Source organism: Somniosus microcephalus, chromosome 34 (assembly GCF_052327205.1).
Source record: "Somniosus microcephalus isolate GS21.2 chromosome 34, FLI_Smic_1.0, whole genome shotgun sequence".
In the NCBI taxonomy this organism is placed as follows: domain Eukaryota; kingdom Metazoa; phylum Chordata; class Chondrichthyes; order Squaliformes; family Somniosidae; genus Somniosus; species Somniosus microcephalus.
Genome location: NC_141020.1, coordinates 3,210,858 through 3,238,243, shown reverse-complemented (window position 1 = coordinate 3,238,243; position 27,386 = coordinate 3,210,858). Strand labels below are relative to the sequence as shown.

Below are 27,386 nucleotides of genomic sequence, written 5' to 3'. Positions count from 1 at the left end.
GTGGTGAGCTGAACAGGATGTTGTGCGAGTCTTGTCTCCATCCAGTGTATGCCAGGGAGGAGTAACTCTCAGACACGGTCCCTCAACTGACATAAGCCACAGATTTCTCGAGAGTGAGGACACACACGGATCGATAAGCAGGGGATCGTTTTGGAAATTTGCCATTGCAATTTTGTTTTTGGAAGAACTTTTTTTTTTAACGCAAATTAGCAGCACACTATTGAGGAACTGACAGTTTGAGCATCCTGTCACAAGACCAGAGTGAGATTGAGCAGCCAAAGGCTGTAACGCAAAGACTGCAGAGGAGTCAACATGGTAAGTGATTGGTATTTTTTAAATCTTTGGGTTATCTCACCATTTTCTTACATATTTCGATATAAAGAGTAATTGTGGCAGATGTCTCTCCTCAATCCTCCTCCCACTTTTACTGACACCACCCTTCACAGGCTCATTTCACTTGCCCCTCGACAACAACTAACTTCAGGTCCTCCCTGTTTTATGTGTTTTGTATGTGACCCTAGATACTGAGTGTGTGCTGGCTGTTCAAGTGTGGGGGCATCACATCTCAGGTTAATCTAGTCCTTACCTGACATCACACACACACACACACATCAATACACACACACACACACACACACACACACACACACACAGACACACTCACATCAATACACACACACACAGACACAGACACACACACACAGACACACTCACATCAATACACACACAGACACACTCACATCAATACACACACACACACACACAGACACAGACACACACACACACACACACACACAGACACACTCACATCAATACACACACAGACACACTCACATCAATACACACACACACACAGACACACACAGATGCACACACACACACATCAATACACACAGACAGACACACAAATCAATACACAGGCACACACAGACACACATTTGGTAGCGGGCGAGTGATCGGGAGCAGGCACCCTGACGATTCTTTCCTCCTTCCAAGCTTAGGGATTCTGAGGTGAATTCCTGCACTCAGCTGGGACCAGCTAACTGCCCAGACCAGGATCAAACACACATGACGCACACACAGACACACGCACACAGACACACATGGTCTGCGCGATCACATTGCTTGGTGCATTTATTAGCTGAACCACAGGAAGCTTTGAAAATGGTGCATAGAAATAAGAAACGAAATACATTTGAATTTTAATGTGATTTATTGAGTGTGGAGTCTGGGGCTGAGGCTGCAGGGGGTCAGGGCAGGATCAGACCGCTCTGTGATAAACCTCACCTCTCAGTCTGTCCACGCTCACCATGGACAATGAGCCTCAGTATTCTGGGCTCAGGGTGGGGGGTCTTTGCACCATCCAGGTGAGGGCAGGATTTGGGGGTCAGAGCTAAGGCGCAACAGGCCGACAACACTCACAGTCTAAGCTCATCCATTAAATCCTGGGAGTGTTCCCAGAGGGGAGAAACTGTCCTAAAATATCAACTAGACGCCTCTGGTTTTTTTTAAAAATGGTTCACGATTCCAGTGCCCCGGTGCGATGGGTCCGTCCTCATTCGCGTTTTGAGTGAATTATCATCAGCAGCAGAGGAAATCTCAGGCCACGAGCACAAACCCTTCACCCTCCCGACCTGCAGTAGTCCGACACAAACTGGCTGAGTCAGTGAGGATTGACCGAACCGTCCCCATGGTCGGTTCCGTTCCGTTAGCCAGTGCGTTAACCCACTGGGATGGAAGGGAGAGTGAGAGAGAATTTAGGTGTGTCGGGAACGGTAGTATAGTGGTTACGTTACTGAGCTCGTCATCCAGAGGCCTGGACTAATGATCCAGGGCCGCGAGTTCAAATCCCACCACGGCAGCTGGGGAATTTAAAGTTCAGTTAATTAAATAAATCTGAAATCAAAAGCTAGTGTCAGTAATGGTGACCATGACACTTCCGGATTGTTGTAAAAACCCATCTGGTTCACTAATGCCCTTTAGGGAGGGAAATCTGCCACCCTTACCCGGTCTGGCCTATTTGTGACTCCAGACCCACAGCAATGTGGTTGACTCTTAACTGCCCTCTGAAATGGCCCAGCGAGACCCTCAGTTATAACAAACCGTGACAACGTTTGCAACGACTGCAGCCCTTCTTGAGGGCAAGTAGGGACGGGTAATCAATGGTGGCCTTTTCAATGATGCCAACACCCTGTGAACGAGTAAAAAAAACTCCCAGCCCTCTGAATCACACACCTTGGAGTTTAACATTTCAGTTTAGGTAAATATTAAAGCCACATTCTTTAATGTTTTCACTCCAGGTTCATTTATAATCTACGCAGTTAGACATTTTCAACATTTTCACATCCTCTTCCTCATCTATAGTCTTGTTTCAGCCCCTCCCCACCACAGTCACTTCCTGTTCAGGCCGAGTTTGTTTCTTTTATCGATTGTGTTATCCTCCCCTCCTCCTCTTCTTGGGTAACAGGCCTTCGAAATTTCACCAGATTGGCCGTCCTTCGCGTGTGAGGCCAGGCAGCAAGTGTTGGCTGTCTATTCACCACTGGGGGTCTCGCGACTGAGTCTGAACTTATAGAGTCAAGCGTCATAACGGCACAGAAAGAGGCCATTCAGCCCATCGAGTCCGTGCCGGCTCTCTGTAAAGCAATCCAGTCAGTCCCATTCCCCCGCTCTATCCCCGTAGCCCTGCAAGTTTATTTCCCTCAAGTGCCTATCCAGTCTCCCCTTGAAAACATTGAGTGTCTCCGCTTCCACCACTTCCGTCGGCAGCGAGTTCCAGGTCCTCACCACTCGCTGCATAAAAAAGTTTTTCCTCACGTCCCCCCCTGTATCTCTTGCCCAAAACCTTAAATCTGTGTCCCCTAGTCCTTGTACCATCAACTAGTGGGAACAGCCTTTCCCCGTCTAGCCTATCCAAGCCTGTCATAATCTTGTACACCTCTATCAAATCACCCCTCAACCTCCTTTGCTCTAATGAAAACAAATCCAGCTTCTCCAACCTGTCCTTGTAGCTAAGATCCCCCATCCCTGGAACCATTCTGGTAAATCTCCTCTGCACCCTCTCAAGGGCCTTCACATCCTTCCTAAAGTGTGGTGACCAGAACTGGACACAATACTCCAGTTGTGACCTAACCAGCCCTTTATAAAGATTCAGCATAACTTCTCTACTTTTGTACTCAATACCTCTATTTATGTAGCCCAAGATCCCATATGCTTTGCTAACCACTCCCTCAAGATGTCCCGCCACCTTCAGGGACCTATGCACATTAACTCCCAGGTCCCTCTGTCCCTGCACACTCTGTAAAACTGTGCCATTAAGTGTATATTGTCTCTCCCTTCTGCCAAAATGCATCACCTCACACTTCTCTGTATTAAACTCCATCTGCCACTTGTCTGCCCATTCTGCTAGCCTTTCTATGTCCTGTTGCAGTTGATTGGGATCATCATCACTGTTTTCCACACCCCCAAGTTAGGTGTCATTGGCAAATTTGTCTTCACACACGATTCCCACAGAGAGAGATCAGGGGGGGTGGAGGGGAGGTGGCTGATTTTCCACTTCTGACACCACTGTAAGATTAGGATCACAGGCCACACACAGATTACCCAAAGGGTTTTAGGAGTTGCAAGGCTTTTATTAAAGATTACAGTTTTAAAGCATAATCAGATATTACATATAGTTTAAGCCGAGTATAATAGACATACAACCCGTGACAGTAGGAGCGATCTACGACTCCCGAATTGGAATGCCACGACCGGACGGACGGGGAGGCAGTCGGGTGGTCTCGGATTGGGTGGATTCCTGCAGTCTGCTGCAGCGGTCACTTCCGTTGGGTCATCTCTGAAGCTGTTGGAGGTGTGAGGCCATCAGCCACCTCAGAGGCTAAACTTGACCAAGGTGTTAGGCCGTAGCCACCTCGGGGAAGCCTTCGCCCCTGAGTGCCCGATTTCCTCTCTCGGTCGTCTATATTTATAGTTATTTCGGTGGGCTGGTAATCACCTGGTGTCAATCATTTGATCCCCATCCTATTGTCCAATTGTGAAGCGGGAAGGCAGCCCTGGCCATCCCTTTCTGCATGACTGACGAGGCCTCCCTCTTATCTTTCTGAGGAATGTTTTATGTTTCTTTAAGGACACTTTATGACTTTTCGGCTCCACATTGTCTATTATCCCACTACCCTGTGTTGTTTTGCATTTTACAATTCCCTTATCACTTCTATTTGTCTTTTGGTGCTTATTATTCGACCTCGCTGGCATTTCTGCTCTCTGTTCCCGGCTGCATGTCGTCAGTCTCTGTTCTTAGGTTCAAAGATGGGTTTTAATTCTAACAGCTATTTCTTACAACACGATTCCCACAGAGAGCGATCAGATGTGGTGAATGGCGGTGGCGGGGGGGGGGGGGGAGGTGGCTGATTTTCCACCTCTCTGAACTTGGGGGCAAATTTGAAATTTTATTCTGAAAAAGGAAAGACTCGCATTTCTCCAGCGCCTTTCACCACCTCAGGATGTCCCAAAGCGCTTTACAGCCAATGAAGTACATAAGAACATAAGAAGTAGGAGCAGGAGTAGGCCATTCGGCCCCTCGGGCCTGCTCCACCATTCAATAGGATCATGGCTGATCTGAACCTAGACTCACGTCCACTTCCCTGCTCGCTCCCCGTAACCCCTAATTCCCTTATCAGCTAGGAAACTGTCTATCTCCGATTTAAATTTATTTAATGTCGCCGCTTCCACAGCTCTCTGGGGTAGCAAATTCCATAGATTTACTACACTCTGAGTGAAGAAGTGTCTCCTCATCTCAGTTTTGAAAGGGCAGCCCCTTATTCTAAGATTATGCCCCCTAGTTCTAGTCTCACCCATCAGTGGAAACATCCTCCCCGCATCCACCCGATCAAGCCCCCTCACAATCTTATATGTTTCGATAAGATCGCCTCTCATTCTTTGGAATTCCAATGAGTAGAGGCCCAACCTACTCAACCTTTCCTCATAAGTCAACCCCCTCATCTCTGGAATCAACCGAGTGAACCTTCTCTGAACCGCCTCGAGAGCAAGTATATCTTTTCTTAAATATGGAAACCAAAACTGCACGCAGTATTCCAGGTGTGGCCTCACCAATACCCTGTATAACTGAAGCAAGACTTTCCTGCTTTTATACTCCACCCCCCTTGCAATAAAAGCCAAGATTCCATTGGCCTTCCTGATCACCTGCTGTACCTGCATACTAACCTTCTGTGTTTCATGCACCAGGACCCCCAGATCCCTTTGTACTGTAGCACTTTGCAGTTTCTCTCCATTTAGATAATAACTTGCTCTTTGATTTTTTCTGCCAAAGTGCATAACCTCACACTTTTCAACATTATATTCCATCTGCCAAATTTCTGCCCACTCACTTAGCCTGTCTATGTCCTTTTGCAGGTTTTTTATGTCCTCCTCACTCACTGCTTTCCCTCCCATCTTTGTATTGTCGGCAAACTTCGATAAGTTGCACTTGGTCCCCTCCTCCAAATCGTTAATATAGATTGTAAAGAGTTGGGGTCCCAGCACTGACCCCTGCGGAACACCACTTGTCACTGATTGCCAACCTGAGAATGAACCATTTATCCCCACTCTCTGTTTTCTGTTAGATAGCCAATCTTCCACCTATGCCAGTATATTACCCCCAATCCCGTGATTTTTTATCTTGTGCAGTAATCTTTTGTGTGGCACCTTGTCAAATGCCTTTAGGTAGTCCTTTTTGAAGTGTAGTCACTGTTGTAATGTGGGAAACGCGGCAGCCAATTTGCGCACAGCAAGCTCCCACAAACAACAATGAGATAATGACCGGATCATCTGTTGTTTTAGTGATGTTGGTTGAGGGATAAATATTGGCCAGGACACCGGAATAACTCCCCCCTGCGCTTCTTCGAAAATTGAAAACAGTTATCTTGATTTTACAAGCTTCCTGGGTCAATATGTGGGTGGAGAAAAATTTCAAAACAAAAGGCCCATGCCTTTGGATAAGGAATCTGCCTGTTCCCGTGGTGGTGATGGGAGGTTACTGAGCCCACGGCAGTGTTTGAAGAACAGGGAGTCTTGGCCAATATTCCTCCCTCGGCCGTCACTCAGAACTACAGATTAATATGCCGCTGCCTGTGAGATCTTGCTTTGCGCGGAGTAAATACAGCCCCCTGATTGAGAGGCCATTCCTCCCCACCCACAACGCATTGCAAGGTGACGCCATGTATTTTTTTGCGGTGCTTCTTCCCGTTAGTCGGATTCGCTGGTCGTGTGCGAGGTGGATCCCCAGCTCCTGGAGCGGCTGAAGAAGTTCCGCTTCCGCAGGGAGATGACCAACGCTGCGATCATCAGTGAGTAAGAGCGCCAGGCGCCCACGGCAACGAGGCTTCCGCGCGACGACCCCCTCTGTCACCCCTCCCACCCCCACCCCCGGGCATGGGATGCCTCCCTCCATGGAGTGAGCGGGGGCCGCTCTCCTCCGCTCTGTACCCCGGGGAAAGCTCAGGTACAGCAGGCAATAAGGAAGGCAAATGGCATGTTGGCCTTTATTGCAAGGGGGTTGGAGTATAAGAGTAAGGAAGTCTTGCTACAATTGTACAGGGCCTTGGTGAGACCACATCTGGAGTACTGTGCACAGTTTTGGTCTCCTTATCTAAGGAAGGATATACTTGCCTTGGAGGCGGTGCAACGAAGGTTCACTAGATTGATTCCTGGGATGAGAGGGCTGTCCTATGAGGAGAGATTGTGTAGAATGGGCCGATACTCTCTGGAGTTTAGAAGAATGAGAGGTGATCTCATTGAAACATACAAGATTCTGAGGGGGATTGACAGGGTAGATGCTGAGAGGTTGTTTCCCCTGGCTGGAGTGTCTAGAACTAGGGGGCATAATCTCACGATAAGGGGTCGGCCATTTAAGACTGAGATGAGGAGGAATTTCTTCACTCAGAGGGTTGTGAATCTTTGGAATTCTCTGCCTCAGAGGGCTGTGAATGCTGAGTCTTTGAGTATATTCAAGGCTGAGATCGATAGATTTTTGGACTCTCGGGGAATCGAGGGATATGGAGATCGGGCGGGAAAGTGAAGCTGAGGTCAATGATCAGCCATGATCTTATTGAATGACGGAGCAGGCTCGAGGGGCCGAATGGCCGACTCCTGCTCCTAATTCTTATGTTATGTTCTTAGGTGGGAAGGGTGTTACGGGCGCTGCCCCTTCGGAAGGGCAGATCGACGAGGTTTGGTGGGTGGGGCAGCAAGGCCAGGGATAATGACCTGACCCTGCACCGGAGTTGTGCCCAGCCAGAATGGGGGAGGGGTTGGGGGAGGAAAATCAGCCCTTAAATCTCCTCCCTACCCCAGACAGTGACTCCCCCCTGCCCTCCCTCCCCCCCCACCCAACCCCTCGCCTGAGCTGGTTCTCAGGAAGAAGCAAGCTGCCCAAACTGACCTCATCTCACCCAGTCGCTGCTGAGCCACTTCGATGACTGGTCCAAATTCAGAGGCACTTTTACGGCGAAGGAGTGCCGGTGACCGCACTCACGGTCTCGCCGGTGTGACCGCGCTCACGGTCTCGCCGGTGTGGCCGCGCTCACGGTCTCGCCGGTGTGGCCGCGCTCACGGTCTCGCCGGTGTGGCCGCGCTCACGGTCTCGCCGGTGTGGCCGCGCTCACGGTCTCGCCGGTGTGGCCGCGCTCACGGTCTCGCCGGTGTGGCCGCGCTCACGGTCTCGCCGGTGTGGCCGCGCTCACGGTCTCGCCGGTGTGGCCGCGCTCACGGTCTCGCCGGTGTGGCCGCGCTCACGGTCTCACCGGTGTGGCCGCGCTCACGGTCTCGCCGGTGTGGCCGCGCTCACGGTGCTCTCGTAAAGATCCAACTGGTTCACCGATGTCCTTTAGGGAAGGAAACCCGCCGTCCTTACCCGGCCTGGGCCTATATGGGACTCCAGACCCACACCAATGGTGCTGACTCTCAAGTGGCCTACAAGCCCCTCATTCATATCAAAACACCAACAAAGAATAACAAGATCTTCACCACACGGACTGCAGCGTTCAAGAAGAAGGCGGCCCACCACCGCATTCTCAAGAGCAGCTGTTGGACGGGCAATAATTGCCGGCCTTGCCAGCGACGCCCACATCCCGAGAATAAATTAAATAACCTCGTGCCGTGCATTTACCCTCGGGGAGTCTTTTACCTTTCTACAAATGTCAACATTTTGCTTGTCTTCTCTCTTCTAGTCAAAGTTGACAAAGTAAACCAGCAGATGGTACTGGAGGAAGAGCATGAGGTGAGTGTCTTGCCGCTGAATTACTGACAACCTGTACAATGTTTGGGACCTTAGACAGCAAGTGTTACCCAAACTGCAAGTGGTCATGGTTGCGGCGCCCATCACCCCCTGTGCTCGCTGACCTACACTGGCTCCTGATCCGGCAACGCCTCGATTTTAAAATTTTCATCCTTATTTTCAAATCCCTCCATGGCCTCCTCGCCCCTCCTGATCTCTGTAATCTCCTCCAGCCCCACAACCCTCCTAGATCTCTGCGCTCCTCCAATTCTGGCATCTTGTGCATCCCTGATTATAATCGCTCCACCATTGGCGGCCGTGCCTTCAGCTGCCTGGGCCCCGAGCTCTGGAATTCCCTCCCTAAACCTCTCCGCCTCTCTCTCCTTCCTTAAGACGCTCCTTAAAACCGACCTCTTTGACCCAGCTTTTGGTCACCTGTCCTAATATCTCCTTATGTGTCTCGGGGTCAAATTTTGTTTGATAACGCTCCTTGGGACGTTTTACTATGTTAAAGGCGCTACAGGAATGCAAGTTGTTGTTGATGGGTTTCTGCCTGAGTTACCCAGCCAACCAGAAAATAAAACCCCTGTTGGATTCGGCAAAACCCACAGTGTGAAGAGGCTGAGCTTGTCCCCAAAGTGCGGATTGTGAGCCTGGTGTTGTGCAGCATTGTCAGCACTTCCCATTCAGTCCCCAACTGATCGACCCACAGAATCGTCTGTTTCGACGCAGACATCCGGAAAATGAACAGAAACTAAAGGAGGTTCGAAGTTTTCTTCTAATTCCTCCTCTCCTGCTGACTCTTCCGCTGGACACTAGTTGCTCGCAGTTAATGGATGTTCTTCAGGAGTGAGCCCAGGCTGTGGGTGAGGGGCTGATAGGCTTCCCTCCATGGCCCGGAGATCATCACACATCCCTGAACCCCATCCCGTCCTCACCCAATGTCACTTTCCATCGGGGGGAGGAGGGGTCATTGAATGGTGATCAAGGGCGGGAAACCTGGCTGATTTTCCTGCTCGCTCTCCCATTGGTACTGAGGCTGACTGCAGTGCTCCAAAGGCTGCCTCGTCTGAGATCATCTCAGTCAGCACTCAGGCTGAGACTCAAACTTGGGATCTTCCTGATCCTGTAGCGCTCAGCGCCACACGAAGTCTTCACCCGCTGATCCTTGATGGAGTTGTGACGGGGCCTGGTGCACGGATGGAATGCTGGCCCTTAACAGTGTGCCCATCAGTGGGAACGGTCGCTGTGTGTAAGACTGGCCCAGGCTGACATTGTAAAAACTGTCATGAATCTTATCATGGCTCATGAAGTAACACTGGGCGGCCAGCTGGTGGCGCCGTCCAAGGAGTATAAATACTCGGGCATGGGCCCAGCTTGCTCAGGATGTTTCTGTAACCAGGAACTAGTGATGTAACTAGAATCTCATGGTTTTGAAACAGTTGATTAAAGCCTTGTTTTATACTCAAACCAAGCTCTCAGTAGTCTTTTCACATCAAAGACGGATTGTGTGTAAACGTACGATATGAGGGTGAATGTTTGCACCAGTCCGCACCGCAGTCCCTGGATTTATCGCGCATATCATGAGTTCATGAGAGACGCCAATCATTTTTTAAACCTATGTCTTTTCCTTTTAGGACATTTCTCCGGATTCACTAAGGAACGAATTACCAGAGAGGCAGCCTCGATATCCTTTAGCAAAGAACTACCTTATCCTGTCCCAAAGCACTTCACGTACAGTGAATTATTTTGGCCAGTAGTCATGGTTCTTATGGAGCCAGATATTGGAGCCATTTTGTGCTCATCATGATCTTACAATGAGATGAGTCACCAGTTAACATAGGAAAATAGGAACATAGGAACAGAAGGAGGCTATTCAGCCCCTCGAGCCTGCTCCGCCATTCAATGAGATCACGGCTGATCTGTGACCTAACTCCATATACCCGCCTTTAGCCCATATCCCTTAATACCTTTGGTTAATAAAAAGCTATCAATCTCCGATATAAAATTAACAATTGATCTAGCATCAATTGCCATTTGCGGAAGAGAGTTCCAAACTTCTACCACCCTTTGTGTGTTGAAATGTTTCCTAATTTCACTCCTGAAAGGTCTGGCTCTAATTTTTAGACGATGCCCCCTAGTCCTGGAATCCCCAACCAGCGGAAATAGTTTCTCTCTCTCTACCCTATCTGTTCCCCTTAATATCCTGAAAACTTCAATCAGATCACCCCTTAACCTTCTAAATTCCAGGGAATACAACCCTAGTTTGTGTAATCTCTCCTCGTAATTTAACCCTTGGAGTCCGGGTATTATTCTGGTAAACCTACGCTGCACTCCCTCCAAGGCCAATATATCCTTCCTAAGGTGCGGTGCCCAGAACTGCTCCCAGTGCTCCAGGTGTGGACTAACCAGAGTTTTGTACAGCTGCAGCATAACTTCTACCCCCTTGTACTCTAGTCCTTGAGATATAAAGGCCAACATTAAGAACATAAGAAATAGGAGCAGGAGTCGGCCACACGGCCCCTCGAGCCTGCTCGGCCATTCGGCCCCTCGAGCCTGCTCCGCCATTCAATAAGATCATGGCTGATCATCGACCTCAGCTCCACTTTCCCGCCCGATCTCCATATTCCTTGATTCCCCAAGAGTCCAAAAATCTATCGATCTCAGCCTTGAATATACTCAAAGACTCAGCATCCACATCCTCTGGGGCAGAGAATTCCAAAGATTCACAACCCTCTGAGCGAAGAAATTCCTCCTCATCTCAGTCTTAAATGGCCGACCCCTTATCCTGAGACTGTGCCCCCTGGTTCTAGACACTCCAGCCAGGGGGAAACAACCTCTCAGCATCTACCCTGTCAATCCCCACATAGAATCTTGTATGTTTCAATGAGATCACCTCTCATTCTTCTAAACTCCAGAGAGTATCGGCCCATTCTACACAATCTCTCATCATAGGACAGCTCTTTTCCATTCCATTAGCCTTACTGATTATTTTCTGTACCTGCTCATGACATTATAATGATCAGTTCACCTGAGCAACCTTATCTGAGGAAGGATGTTCTTGCCATGGAGGGAGTGCAGCGAAGATTCATCAGACTGATACCTGGGATGGCAGGAATGACGTATGAGAAGAGATTGGGTCGATTGGGCTTATACTCACTGGAGTTCAGAAGAATGAGAGGGGATCTCATTGAAACTTATAAAATTCTAACAGGACTAGACAGACTGGATGCAGGAAGGATGTTCCCGATGGCGGGGGAGTCCAGAACCAGGGGTCACAGTCTAAGGATAAGGGGTAAGCCATTTAGGACAGAGATGAGGAGGAATTTCTTCACCCAGAGAGTGGTGAACCTGTGGAATTCTCTACCACACAAGGCAGTTGAGGCCAATTCATTAAATATATTCAAGAAGGAGTTGGATATATTTCTTAAGGCTAAAGGGATCAAGGGATATGGGGAGAAGGCAGGGACAGGGTACTGAATTTGGATGATCAGCCATGATCTCAATGAATGGTGGAGCAGGCTCGAGGGGCCGAATGGCCTACTCCTGCTCCTAATTCGTATGTGCGTATGTATGTTCGTATGTTCGTCTGTACGTTATAAAGGAGGAGCGGTCCAGTTGCTGAGCCGCCGGCTCCTCCCTGCTCCGTGTGGCTCCGATGACATCAGGTTGACCCTGTCAGAGAGGTTGTGGCACAACAGAGAAATTGTTTGTGTGGTGACATCGTCAGTTATCTCTGCGTAGTTCAGCTGAAGAGTTCATACAAAAGCAACCCACGTCCCAATCTTGCAACAGACCTGGCCGCATCCAGATATGGCTGGTGAGGTCATCACCTTGACAACAGGCTTCATTTCACATTTCTCTCTTTTTGCAAATTTGGTGGCACGATTTGACCAGATTGGCAGCGTCTCATTAAGGCTACCAGCTGGCTCACTGGGTCTTCAGTACACTCTTCCGCTCTGGCTTGGAATCCAGCCCAGAATGACGAGATGCAACTCTTTCTGTGCTGATAAAGGCCCTTAGTGTTTGGGCGTTCTCGAACCCATTACTCAGTGGGTGTGGGACCAGGGCAGAGGACGGCCGCGAGTTCGGCACAAACTAATAATCTCACTCAGAGAGAGGCAAAAGGACAGCTGCTGTGGGCAATGTAAAAATGTCACACTGTGCAGTAAGGGCACTGTTCCCAGGATGGGGCTGCAGCACAGTGTAGAGGGTGCTTTACTCTGTATCTAACCCGTGCTGTACCTGCCCTGGGAGTGTTTGATGGGACAGTGTAGAGGGTGCTTTACTCTGTATCTAACCCGTGCTGTACCTGCCCTGGGAGTGTTTGATGGGACAGTGTAGAGGGTGCTTTACTCTGTATCTAACCCGTGCTGTACCTGCCCTGGGAGTGTTTGATGGGACAGTATAGAGGGAGCTTTACTCTGTATCTAACCCGTGCTGTACCTGCCCTGGGAGTGTTTGATGGGACAGTGTAGAGGGAGCTTTACTCTGTATCTAACCCGTGCTGTACCTGCCCTGGGAGTGTTTGATGGGACAGTGTAGAGGGTGCTTTACTCTGTATCTAACCCGTGCTGTACCTGCCCTGGGAGTGTTTGATGGGACAGTATAGAGGGAGCTTTACTCTGTATCTAACCCGTGCTGTACCTGCCCTGGGGGTGTTTGATGGGACAGTGTAGAGGGAGCTTTACTCTGTATCTAACCCATGCTGGACCTGCCCTGGGAGTGTTTGGTGGGACAGCGCAGAGGGTGCTTTACTCTGTATCTAACCCGTGCTGTACCTGCCCTGGGAGTGTTTGATGGGACAGTGTAGAGGATGCTTTACTCTGTATCTAACCCGTGCTGTACCTGCCCTGGGAGTGTTTGATGGGACAGTGCAGAGGCTGCTTTACTCTGTATCTAACCCGTGCTGTACCTGCCCTGGGAGTGTTTGATGGGGACAGTGTAGAGGGAGCTTTACTCTGTATCTAACCCGTGCTGTACCTGCCCTGGGAGTGTTTGATGGGACGGTGTAGAGGGAGCTTTACTCTGTATCTAACCCGTGCTGTACCTGCCCTGGGAGTGTTTGATGGGACAGTGTAGAGGGAGCTTTACTCTGTATCTAACCTGTGCTGTACCTGCCCTGGGAGTGTTTGATGGGGACAGTGTAGAGGGAGCTTTACTCTGTATCTAACCCGTGCTGTACCTGCCCTGGGAGTGTTTGATGGGACAGTGTAGAGGGAGCTTTACTCTGTATCTAACCCGTGCTGTACCTGCCCTGGGAGTGTTTGATGGGGACAGTGTAGAGGGAGCTTTACTCTGTATCTAACCTGTGCTGTACCTGCCCTGGGAGTGTTTGATGGGACAGTGTAGAGGGAGCTTTACTCTGTATCTAACCCGTGCTGTACCTGCCCTGGGAGTGTTTGATGGGACAGTGTAGAGGGAGCTTTACTCTGTATCTAACCCGTGCTGTACCTGCCCTGGGGGTGTTTGATGGGACAGTGTAGAGGGAGCTTTACTCTGTATCTAACCCGTGCTGTACCTGCCCTGGGAGTGTTTGATTGGGCAGTGTAGAGGGAGCTTTACTCTCTATCTAACCCGTGCTGTACCTGCCCTGGGAGTGTTTGATGGGACGGTGTAGAGGGAGCTTTACTCTGTATCTAACCTGTGCTGTACCTGCCCTGGGAGTGTTTGATGGGACAGTGTAGAGGGAGCTTTACTCTGTATCTAACCCGTGCTGTACCTGCCCTGGGAGCGTTTGATGGGACAGTGTAGAGGGAGCTTTACTCTGTATCTAACCCATGCTGTACCTGCCCTGGGAGTGTTTGATGGGACAGTGTAGAGTGAGCTTTACTCTGTATCTAGCCCGTGCTGTACCTGCCCTGGGAGTGTTTGGAGTGTTTGGTATGTATCTACTGAAGCTACAGCACCAATGCAGATTAATTGATCTTTTTCTCAGTGCTGTTTGCAAATTAACGGTCGTGCTTGTCTGCAGAACAATGATCAGAATTTCAAAGTAATTAATTGGCTGTGAAGCACTTTGGATGTTTGAGAATGCGAAAGACACTGTATAAATGCAAATGATTTCTTCCTTCTCATTATTGATTATTCTCCATTATTATTAATTATCTTTGTTATTATTATTGATTATACTTATTATTGATAATTCCAAACTATTATTAATTTTCCTGATTATCATTAATTATTCCTACCCATTTTCAATGGGAGCTGTTTATATTTCTTCCTTGACAACTGAGCAGATTTATAGTTTACAGCTATAAGTACGTGCACCATGACAACAGGGTTTCCTACCCAATGTGCTTGATTTTCAGCAGCCCGGTGGGTAAGTACATGGGTCCATCTCTCGAACCACCTGTGATCTGAGAGCCTGGGCAACATTGTGACTGATCGGAGACCTATCTTGCTTCCAGTGATAGTGGCCACTGTTTTGCCATTGTTTGATGGGAAGTTGTGTCTGATGCTCATTGACGTAATGAAACTCACTGTGCACTTGGTTCGAGTATAAAGCAAGGCTTTAATCAACTTGTTTCAAAACATGGAGGTCTAGTTGTCCTTCACTAGTTCCTGTCTTACAAAATGTCCTTGGGCAAGCTGGGCCCATGCCCGAGTATTTATATCCCTTGGACGGCGCCACCAACTGGCCGTCCAGCGTTATTTCATGAGTCGTTTCCTCATGAGGATGAGATTTACAACACTCATTTTTCATGAGTTGACTCTTGGCCAGGATTCATTTCCAGAGGGAAGACGCACGACAGAGGTGAGGATCTGAGTTCACGCTGCCCGTGAGGAGCCCCACCCACCAACCACGCAGGTCAGGAAATTATGGCCGGCACATTCGCCAGTTCCCAATACGCGTGTCCTCACAGGCAGGGTGAACTCGCAAGATCACCATCCACCGTCCACTGGCTCATATCTCTGTAAATAGTGCATCGCCGTTCCTTTTCTCAGATACCTTTGCATTGCATCTAAAGAAACTATATATGGCGGAGGTGCGGGCAGGTGTAATTGCTGGATCATTAGGCTACTGAAGGAGCTAGAGCTCCCAGACCCCTGCTCCGCTATCCAGGTGGAGGATTTGTGAGAGTTTGTGTCTGGTAAAACTTTGCGTGACAGGTGGTTGGTCCAAAGTAAAAGTGTAATATTACAAAGAACTCGCTTCCTTCCCTAATCTCCCGCCTCTTACTGAGGTTTGGATAGTTGGGTCGGTGTGGGCCTCTCTCCAAGTGACCACTCTCCAAGTGTGAACTCGGACATCGAGTGTCACCAGGTGATTTGACCAGAAAGTAAGTCACAGCCAATCCTTAAAACAGGGAGATTTAGGGAGGGAATTCCAGAGCTCAGGGCCCAGGCAGCTGAAGGCACGGCCGCCAATGGTGGAGCGAAGGAAGCCGGGGATGCTCAAGAAGCCGAGAATTGGAGGAGTGCAGAGATCACGGAGGGTTGTAGGGCTGGAGGAGGTTACAGAGACAGGAAGGGGCGAAACCACGGAGGGATTTGAACATGAGGCTGAGAATTTTAAATTTGAGATGTTCGGGAAGCAGGAGCCATTGTAGGTCAGCGAGCACAGGGGGTGATGGGTGGACGGGACTCGGTGCGAGTTAGGACACGGGGCAGTGAGCACAGGGGGTGATGGGTGAACGGGACTGGGTGTGAGTTAGGACACGGGGCAGTGAGCACAGGGGGTGATGGGTGGACGGGACTCAGTGCGAGTTAGGACACGGGGCAGTGAGCACAGGGGGTGATGGGTGGACGGGACTGGGTGTGAGTTAGGACACGGGGCAGTGAGCACAGGGGGTGATGGGTGAACGGGACTGGGTGTGAGTTAGGACACGGGGCAGTGAGCACAGGGGGTGATGGGTGGACGGGACTGGGTGTGAGTTAGGACACGGGGCAGTGAGCACAGGGGGTGATGGGTGGACGGGACTGGGTGTGAGTTAGGACATGGGGCAGTGAGCAGGGGGTGATGGGTGGACGGGACTCGGAGTGAGTTAGGACACGGGGCAGTGAGCACAGGGGGTGATGGGTGGACGGGACTCAGTGCGAGTTAGGACACGGGGCAGTGAGCACAGGGGGTGATGGGTGGACGGGACTGGGTGTGAGTTAGGACACGGGGCAGTGAGCACAGGGGGTGATGGGTGGACGGGACTGGGTGTGAGTTAGGACACGGGGCAGTGAGCACAGGGGGTGATGGGTGGACGGGACTGGGTGTGAGTTAGGACACGGGGCAGTGAGCACAGGGGGTGATGGGTGGACGGGACTGGGTGTGAGTTAGGACACGGGGCAGTGAGCACAGGGGGTGATGGGTGAACGGGACTGGGTGTGAGTTAGGACACGGGGCAGTGAGCACAGGGGGTGATGGGTGGACGGGACTCAGTGCGAGTTAGGACACGGGGCAGTGAGCACAGGGAGTGATGGGTGAACGGGACTGGGTGTGAGTTAGGATACGGGGCAGTGAGCACAGGGGGTGATGGGTGGACGGGACTGGGTGTGAGTTAGGACACGGGGCAGTGAGCACAGGGGGTGATGGGTGAACGGGACTGGGTGTGAGTTAGGACACGGGGCAGTGAGCACAGGGAGTGATGGGTGAATGGGACTCGGTGCGAGTTAGGACACGGGGCAGTGAGCACAGGGGGTGATGGGTGGACGGGACTCGGTGCGAGTTAGGACACGGGGCAGTGAGCACAGGGGGTGATGGGTGGACGGGACTCAGTGCGAGTTAGGACACGGGGCAGTGAGCACAGGGAGTGATGGGTGAACGGGACTGGGTGTGAGTTAGGACACGGGGCAGTGAGCACAGGGGGTGATGGGTGGACGGGACTGGGTGTGAGTTAGGACACGGGGCAGTGAGCACAGGGGGTGATGGGTGAACGGGACTGGGTGTGAGTTAGGACACGGGGCAGTGAGCACAGGGGGTGATGGGTGGACGGGACTCAGTGCGAGTTAGGACACGGGGCAGTGAGCACAGGGAGTGATGGGTGAACGGGACTGGGTGTGAGTTAGGACACGGGGCAGTGAGCACAGGGGGTGATGGGTGGACGGGACTGGGTGCGAGTTAGGACACGGGGCAGTGAGCACAGGGAGTGATGGGTGGACGGGACTCAGTGCGAGTTAGGACACGGGGCAGTGAGCACAGGGGGTGATGGGTGGACGGGACTCAGTGCGAGTTAGGACACGGGTCAGCGAGCACAGGGGGTGATGGGTGAACGGGACTCGGAGTGAGTTAGGACACGGGGCAGTGAGCACGGGGTGATGGGTGAACGGGACTTGGTGCGAGTTAGGACACGGGGCAGTGAGCACAGGGGGTGATGGGTGAACGGGACTCGGAGCGAGTTAGGACACGGGGCAGTGAGCACAGGGGGTGATGGGTGAACGGGACTGGGTGTGAGTTAGGACACGGGGCAGTGAGCACAGGGGGTGATGGCTGAACGGGACTGGGTGCGAGTTAGGACACGGGGCAGTGAGCACAGGGGGTGATGGGTGAACGGGACTTGGTGCGAGTTAGGACACGGGGCAGTGAGCACAGGGGGTGATGGGTGAACGGGACTCGGAGCGAGTTAGGACACGGGGCAGTGAGCACAGGGGGTGATGGGTGAACGGGACTGGGTGTGAGTTAGGACACGGGGCAGTGAGCACAGGGGGTGATGGCTGAACGGGACTGGGTGCGAGTTAGGACACGGGGCAGTGAGCACAGGGGGCGATGGGTGAACGGGACTTGGTGCGAGTTAGGACACGGGGCAGTGAGCACAGGGGCGATAGGTGAACGGGACTGGGTGCGAGTTAAGACACGGGGCAGTGAGCACAGGGGGCGATGGGTGAACGGGACTTGGTGCGAGTTAGGACACGGGGCAGTGAGCACGGGGTGATGGGTGAACGGGACTCGGTGCGGGTTAAGACACGGGGCAGTGAGCACAGGGGCGATAGGTGAACGGGACTGGGTGCGAGTTAAGACACGGGGCAGTGAGCACAGGGGGCGATGGGTGGACGGGACTCAGTGCGAGTTAGGACACGGGGCAGTGAGCACAGGGGGTGATGGGTGGACGGGACTCGGTGCGAGTTAGGACACGGGGCAGTGAGCACAGGGGGTGATGGGTGAACGGGACTTGGTGCGAGTTAGGACACGGGGCAGTGAGCACAGGGGGTGATGGGTGGACGGGACTCGGTGCGAGTTAGGACACGGGGCAGTGAGCACAGGGGGTGATGGGTGGACGGGACTCGGTGCGAGTTAGGACACGGGGCAGTGAGCACAGGGGGTGATGGGTGGACGGGACTCAGTGCGAGTTAGGACACGGGGCAGTGAGCACAGGGGGTGATGGGTGGACGGGACTCGGTGCGAGTTAGGACACGGGGCAGTGAGCACAGGGGGTGATGGGTGGACGGGACTCAGTGCGAGTTAGGACACGGGTCAGCGAGCACAGGGGGTGATGGGTGGACGGGACTCGGTGCGAGTTAGGACACGGGGCAGTGAGCACAGGGGGTGATGGGTGGACGGGACTCAGTGCGAGTTAGGACACGGGGCAGTGAGCACAGGGAGTGATGGGTGAATGGGACTCGGTGCGAGTTAGGACACTGGTCAGCGAGCACAGGGGGTGATGGGTGAACGGGACTCGGAGTGAGTTAGGACACGGGGCAGTGAGCACAGGGGGTGATGGGTGAACGGGACTTGGTGCGAGTTAGGACACGGGGCAGTGAGCACAGGGGGTGATGGGTGAACGGGACTCGGAGCGAGTTAGGACACGGGGCAGTGAGCACAGGGGGTGATGGGTGAACGGGACTGGGTGTGAGTTAGGACACGGGGCAGTGAGCACAGGGGGTGATGGCTGAACGGGACTGGGTGCGAGTTAGGACACGGGGCAGTGAGCACAGGGGGCGATGGGTGAACGGGACTTGGTGCGAGTTAGGACACGGGGCAGTGAGCACAGGGGCGATAGGTGAACGGGACTGGGTGCGAGTTAAGACACGGGGCAGTGAGCACAGGGGGCGATGGGTGAACGGGACTTGGTGCGAGTTAGGACACGGGGCAGTGAGCACAGGGGGTGATGGGTGAACGGGACTTGGTGCGAGTTAGGACACGGGGCAGTGAGCACAGGGGGTGATGGGTGAACGGGACTGGGTGTGAGTTAGGACACGGGGCAGTGAGCACAGGGGGTGATGGGTGAACGGGACTCGGTGCGGGTTAGGACACGGGGCAGTGAGCACAGGGGGCGATGGGTGAACGAGACTGGGTACGAGTTAGGACACGGGGCAGTGAGCACAGGGGGCGATGGGTGAACGGGACTGGGTGTGAGTTAGGACACGGGGCAGCGAGCACAGGGGGTGATGGGTGGACGGGACTGGGTGTGAGTTAGGACACGGGGCAGCGAGCACAGGGGGTGATGGGTGGACGGGACTCGGTGCGAGTTAGGACACGGGGCAGCGAGCACAGGGGGTGATAGGTGAACGGGACTCGGTGCGAGTTAGGACATGGGTCAGCGAGCACAGGGGGTGATGGGTGAACGGGACTGGGTGTGAGTTAGGACACGGGGCAGCGAGCACAGGGGGTGATGGGTGAACGGGACTGGGTGCGAGTTAGGACACGGTGGCAGCAGAGTTTTGGATGATCTGAAGTTGACGGAGGGTGGAGGATGGGACCCTGGCCAGGAGAGCGTTGGAATAGTCGAGTCTGGAGGTGATTAAAGCACGGATGAGGGTTTCAGTGGTAGATGGAGTGGAAGGTGGGCTCATTGTAAGTGACGGAGGCAGCAGCCTGATGGTCCGTCACCCAGCCAAGGTTTGCGAGGCGATGATGCTGGGTGGTTTACAGAACGGTCTGCAGCTACTTCCAGAGACCCTGTAAGCTCCTGTATATATGTATATATATATATGTAATGCACAGCAAGAAAAGGAATGGTGATCCATTGATGCCTGGAGCCGTTTGGGGAGCTGGATTACTCACGTTGGAAGTTCATCATCTCAGTTCATGGCCAAGGAGAGCAACAGTCAGGTGCTTTTCCCACAGGGACTAATGGGAACTTAGAAAGTGAGTCACTGCCCACTGGATCAGGGGCCGAGTGGGGGGACTACTTTTCAGTCTTTGTCATTCATTATGTAGAGTGGAGGTTAGAATGAAAATGGTCATTGTATGACCCCAACACCCACCCTTACCGTCTGTGTCTGATTTCACTCATTGTTCACTTATCCTTAGGGAGTCAGCCCGTGGCTCAGTGGGCAGCACTCTCGCCTCTGAGTCAGAAGGTTATGAGTTCATATTCCCACTCCAGGGACTTGGGCACAAAATTCCAGGCCGACACTCCCAGTGCCAATGCTGAGGGAGCGCTGCACTGTCGGAGGTGCCGTCATTCGGATGAGACGTTAAACCGAGGCCCCGTCTGCTCTCTCAGATGGACGTAAAAGATCCCATGGCCACTATTTCGAAGAGCAGGGGAGTTCTCCCCGGTGTCCTGGGGCCAATATTTATCCCTCAATCAACATCACTAAAACAAATGATCTGGTCATTATCACATTGCTGTTTGTGGGAGCTTGCTGTGCGCAAATTGGCTGCCGCGTTTCCTACATTACAACAGTGACTACACTTCAAAAAGTACTTCATTGGCTGTAAAGCACTTTGAGACGTCCGGTGGTCGTGAAAGGCGCTATATAAATGCAAGTCTTTCTTTCTTTTATCCTTGATATTGACCTGAAGCCTACAGCTAACTGCTCTCCCCTTTGGCCGCAGGATGTAATCCCCAACAGCAGATGATGTATGCTGGGAGTAAGAACAGACTGGTGCAACTCGGAGAGCTCACCAAGGTGGGTACATCGCAGGAACAAGTGCTCTTCAATACGCCCCTCAATACCATTTGTTGTTAAATGCTCTCACTTTTCTCCTCTTCTCAATGATTTGTGTCGGATGCAGTTCCACAGGCAGCCTTCAGCACCTCGCCCATTCTTTGTGTGAGGTTAGATAGTGAGTTTGGCAGGTTATTGAACCATGGGGGTAATCACAGCCGCGTTATGTCTGGCCTGGAAATGACCAGGGGGAGGAACTCGGGTGGATATCATCCAGGAACATTGTACCACCCAACGATCCCAATCTCACCCAACGATCCCATCTTCACCCAACGATCCCAATCTCACCCAACGATCCCATCCTCACCCAACAATCCCCATCCTCACCCAACAATCCCAATCTCACCCAACGATCCCATCCTCACCCAACGATCCCAATCTCACCCAACGATCCCATCCTCACCCAACGATCCCATCCTCACCCAACGATCCCAATCTCACCCAACGATCCCATCCTCACCCAACGATCCCATCCTCACCCAACGATCCCATCCTCACCCAACAATCCCCATCCTCACCCAACGATCCCAATCTCACCCAACGATCCCATCCTCACCCAACGATCCCATCCTCACCCAACGATCCCAATCTCACCCAACGATCCCAATCTCACCCAACGATCCCATCCTCACCCAACGATCCCATCCTCACCCAACGATCCCATCCTCAGCCAACGATCCCAACCTCAGCCAACGATCCCAATCTCACCCAACGATCCCAATCTCACCCAACGATCCCATCCTCACCCAACGATCCCATCCTCAGCCAACGATCCCAATCTCACCCAACGATCCCATCCTCACCCAACGATCCCATCCTCACCCAACGATCCCATCCTCACCCAACGATCCCATCCTCAGCCAACGATCCCAATCTCACCCAACGATCCCAATCTCACCCAACGATCCCATCCTCACCCAACGATCCCATCCTCACCCAACGATCCCAATCTCACCCGACGATCCCATCCTCACCCGACGATCCCATCCTCACCGGACATTCCCATCCACACCCAACGATCCCATCCTCACCGGACATTCCCATCCTCACCCAACGATCCATCCTCAGCCAACGATCCCATCCTCACCCAACGATCCCAATCTCACCCAACGATCCCATTCTCACCCAACATTCCCATCCTCACCCAACGATCCCAATCTCACCCAACGATCCCAATCTCACCCAACGATCCCAATCTCACCCAACGATCCCAATCTCACCCAACGATCCCATCTTCACCCAACGATCCCATCCTCACCCAACGATCCCATCCTCACCCAACGATCCCAATCTCACCCAACGATCCCATCCTCACCGGACATTCCCATCCTCACCCAACGATCCCATCCTCACCCAACGATCCCAATCTCACCCAACGATCCCAATCTCACCCAACGATCCCAATCTCACCCAACGATCCCATCCTCACCCAACGATCCCATCCTCACCCAACGATCCCATCCTCACCGGACATTCCCATCCACACCCAACGATCCCATCCTCACCGGACATTCCCATCCTCACCCAACGATCCCATCCTCACCCAACGATCCCATCCTCACCCAACGATCCCAATCTCACCCAACGATCCCATCCTCACCCAACGATCCCATCCTCACCCAACGATCCCAATCTCACCCAACGATCCCATCCTCACCCAACGATCCCAATCTCACCCAACGATCCCATCCTCACCCAACGATCCCATCCTCACCGGACATTCCCATCCTCACCCAACGATCCCATCCTCAGCCAACGATCCCATCCTCACCCAACGATCCCAATCTCACCCAACGATCCCATCCTCACCCAACATTCCCATCCTCACCCAACGATCCCAATCTCACCCAACGATCCCAATCTCTCCCAACGATCCCAATCTCACCCAACGATCCCAATCTCACCCAACGATCCCAATCTCACCCTAAGATCCCATCCTCACCCAACGATCCCATCCTCACCCAACGATCCCAATCTCACCCAACGATCCCAATCTCACCCAACGATCCCATCCTCACCCAACGATCCCATCCTCACCGGACATTCCCATCCTCACCCAACGATCCCATCCTCACCCAACGATCCCATCCTCACCCAACGATCCCAATCTCACCCAACGATCCCAATCTCACCCAACGATCCCAATCTCACCCAACGATCCCATCCTCACCCAACGATCCTATCCTCACCGGACATTCCCATCCTCACCCAACGATCCCATCCTCACCGGACATTCCCATCCTCACCCAACGATGCCATCCTCACCCAACGATCCCAATCTCACCCAACGATCCCAATCTCACCCAACGATCCCAATCTCACCCAACGATCCCATCCTCACCCAACGATCCCATCCTCACCCAACGATCCCATCCTCACCCAACGATCCCATCCTCACCCAACGATCCCATCCTCACCCAACGATCCCAATCTCACCCAACGATCCCATCCTCACCCAACGATCCCAATCTCACCCAACGATCCCATCCTCACCCAACGATCCCATCCTCACCCAACGATCCCCTCCTCACCCAACGATCCCCTCCTCACCCAACGATCCCAATCTCACCCAACGATCCCATCCTCACCCAACGATCCCATCCTCACCCAACGATCCCATCCTCACCCAACGATCCCATCCTCACCCAACGATCCCAATCTCACCCAACGATCCCATCCTCACCCAACGATCCCATCCTCACCCAACGATCCCAATCTCACCCAACGATCCCCTCCTCACCCAACGATCCCCTCCTCACCCAACGATCCCATCCTCACCCAACGATCCCCTCCTCACCCAACGATCCCATCCTCACGCAACGATCCCATCCTCACCCAACATGCCCATCCTCACCCAACGATCCCAATCTCACCCAACGATCCCAATCTCACCCAACGATCCCAATCTCACCCAACGATCCCAATCTCACCCAACGATCCCAATCTCACCCAACGATCCCATCCTCACCCAACGATCCCATCCTCACCCAACGATCCCATCCTCACCCAACGATCCCAACCTCACCCAACGATCCCATCCTCACCAGACATTCCCATCCTCACCCAACGATCCCATCCTCACCCAACGATCCCAATCTCACCCAACGATCCCATCCTCACCCAACGATCCCATCCTCACCCAACGATCCCATCCTCACCCAACGATCCCAATCTCACCCAACGATCCCAATCTCACCCAACGATCCCATCCTCACCCAACGATCCCATCCTCACCGGACATTCCCATCCACACCCAACGATCCCATCCTCACCGGACATTCCCATCCTCACCCAACGATCCCATCCTCACCCAACGATCCCATCCTCACTCAACGATCCCAATCTCACCCAACGATCCCATCCTCACCCAACGATCCCATCCTCACTCAACGATCCCATCCTCACCCAACGATCCCATCCTCACCCAACGATCCCATCCTCACCCAACGATCCCATCCTCACCCAACGATCCCATCCTCACCCAACGATCCCAATCTCACCCAACGATCCCATCCTCACCCAACGATCCCATCCTCACCCAACGATCCCATCCTCACCCAACGATCCCATCCTCACCCAACGATCCCAATCTCACCCAACGATCCCCTCCTCACCCAACGATCCCAATCTCACCCAACGATCCCAATCTCACCCAACGATCCCATCCTCACCCAACGATCCCATCCTCACCCAACGATCCCATCCTCACCCAACGATCCCATCCTCACCCAACGATCCCATCCTCACCCAACGATCCCATCCTCACCCAACGATCCCATCCTCTCCCAACGATCCCATCCTCACCCAACGATCCCAATCTCACCCAACGATCCCATCCTCACCGGACATTCCCATCCTCTCCCAACGATCCCATCGTCACCCAACGGTCCCATCCTCACCGGACATTCCCATCCTCTCCCAACGATCCCATCCTCACCCAACGGTCCCATCCTCACCCAACGATCCCATCCTCACCCAACGATCCCAATCTCACCCAACGATCCCAATCTCACCCAACGGTCCCATCCTCACCGGACATTCCCATCCTCTCCCAATGATCCCATCCTCACCCAACGATCCCATCCTCACCCAACGATCCCATCCTCACCCAACGATCCCAATCTCACCCAACGATCCCAATCTCACCCAACGGTCCCATCCTCACCGGACATTCCCATCCTCTCCCAATGATCCCATCCTCACCCAACGATCCCATCCTCACCCAACGATCCCCTCGTCACCCAACATTCCCATCCTCACCCAATGATCCCAATCTCACCCAACGATCCCCTCCTCACCCAACGATCCCATCCTCACCCAACGACCCCAATCTCACCCAACGATCCCATCCTCACCGGACATTCCCATCCTCACCCAACGATCCCATCCTCACCCAACGATCCCATCCTCACCGGACATTACCATCCTCACCCAACGATCCTATTCTCACTCAACACCCACTTCTATTTGTGGTCATTGAATATCAATCAGCAGTGTAAAAGAAAAAGTTAGCACCTGATCGACATCACTAAAAGTTACTGGAAACATGTATCTGCACCGTCGATTTTTGAATGTTCCCCCGCATGTTTCACATTCTCCATATTCCTTGAAGATCTGATACCTCACCCAGGTGTCTGTTCCTGAGATTGGGGTGTTGACAGGTTGACTGTGAGTGGCATTACAGCAGAGCCATGACTTGTGCACTCACTCCATGGATAGCCGTCAGTATGGGGACCCTGGCCTCCCTCTCTCTAAGTAAATCAGCACAGACCGAAGGATCCAACCTGGGATGGTCTGGTCTGGTCTGTGCCTCTCATTGCTCCACCTGATGACACCCTCACCCACTGAGCCCAGGACCACTCTCCAAACCCTGTAAACCCCCGGGGATTCCCTGCAGGATGAGTCCTGGCTCATCACCTGAGCATCTCGGTCTCCAAAACAATCGTGGTATGATCCAGGGAAAGGAAAATGGTGGGCAGAAGATTCTCGTCGATGAGCTGCCACTGATGAAGCTTTCAAACCTTTCATAGAAACATAGAAACATAGAAGATAGGAGCAGGAGTAGGCCATTCGGCCCCTCGAGCCTGCTCCGCCATTTAATGAGATCATGGCTGATCATCCAAATTCAGTACCCGGTCCCTGCTTTCTCCCCATATCCCTTGATCCCTTTAGCCTTAAGAAATATATCCAACTCCTTCTTGAATATATTTAATGAATTGGCCTCCACCGCCCTCTGTGGCAGAGAATTCCACAGGTTCACCACTCTCTGGGTGAAGAAATTCCTCCTCATCTCTGTCCTAAATGGCCTACCCCTTATCCTTTCTGCTCTTTCCTAACTGAGAATCGACTTTGGCTTCATAATATTAGCGACGGGTCATCTGAGATTTTCTAAGAGTTTGATAAGGAAGCTTTGTGTGTACCGATAGTGCTCTCATGCTCCGCATTATCTCTCATTGATTGAAAACAGGTCTTCGAGATTCGGAGCATTGAGGAACTCACAGAGGATTGGCTGCGTGAGAAACTGGCGTTCTTCCGCTGAATCCGTGATTCTGGCCTCGGCCCTTTAGGTTGCAACACTGTTTAATTCAGAAAATTTCATTTGGTTTATTGAGGGATATTAAACAAATTTTACTTTATTTCATATTGGATTTTTATTACCATATAAATAAATGAAATCACAAAAGCTTTAGTGACTTGATGTTCAGACTGCACCTCAACCATCCCTATTCAAATATTAGATTTCAACTTCAAGTCATTTTTATACAAAGTTTTCTCTCCGCCTGGTGTAGTGGGAGCTTTACTCTGTATCTAACCCAAGCTGTACCTGCCCTGGGAGTGTTTGATGAGACAGTGTAGAGGGAGCTTTACTCTGTATCTAACCCGTGCTGTCCCTGCCCTGGGAGTGTTTGATGGGGCAGTGCAGAGAGAGCTTTACTTTGTATCTAACCCGTGCTGTACCTGCCCTGGGAGTGTTTGATGGGGCAGTGTAGAGGGAGCTTTACTCTGTATCTAACCCGTGCTGTATCTGCCCTGGGAGTGTTTGATGGGACAGTGTAGAGGGAGCTTTGCTCTGTATCTAACCCCGTGCTGTACCTGCCCTGGGAGTGTTTGATGGGACAGTGTAGAGGGAGCTTTACTCTGTATCTAACCCAAGCTGTACCTGCCCTGGGAGTGTTTGATGAGACAGTGTAGAGGGAGCTTTACTCTGTATCTAACCCGTGCTGTCCCTGCCCTGGGAGTGTTTGATGGGGCAGTGCAGAGAGAGCTTTACTCTGTATCTAACCCGTGC

At 52.3% G+C, this 27,386-nt stretch overlaps 1 protein-coding gene across 1 annotated transcript; it reads left to right on the top strand.

Annotated features, from left to right (window-relative positions):
• On the top strand, positions 1 to 26,733 carry LOC147096642 (glia maturation factor gamma-like). Its single transcript, XM_085973187.1, has 7 exons — positions 1 to 315; positions 6,248 to 6,344; positions 8,226 to 8,275; positions 9,910 to 9,961; positions 14,514 to 14,594; positions 20,985 to 21,058; positions 26,565 to 26,733. The coding sequence occupies exons 1-7, from the start codon at positions 313 to 315 to the stop codon at positions 26,634 to 26,636; spliced, it is 429 nt and encodes a 142-aa protein (XP_085829313.1). The 5' UTR covers positions 1 to 312; the 3' UTR covers positions 26,637 to 26,733.
• The last annotated feature ends 653 nt before the right edge of the window (positions 26,734 to 27,386 follow it).

Coding starts and splice junctions, on each gene's coding strand:
- LOC147096642 (XM_085973187.1), top strand. Junction 8,276..9,909: donor TACTGGAGGAAGAGCATGAG/GTGAGTGTCTTG, acceptor TTTTCCTTTTAG/GACATTTCTCCGGATTCACT. Junction 9,962..14,513: donor ACCAGAGAGGCAGCCTCGAT/ATCCTTTAGCAA, acceptor AACTGAGCAGAT/TTATAGTTTACAGCTATAAG.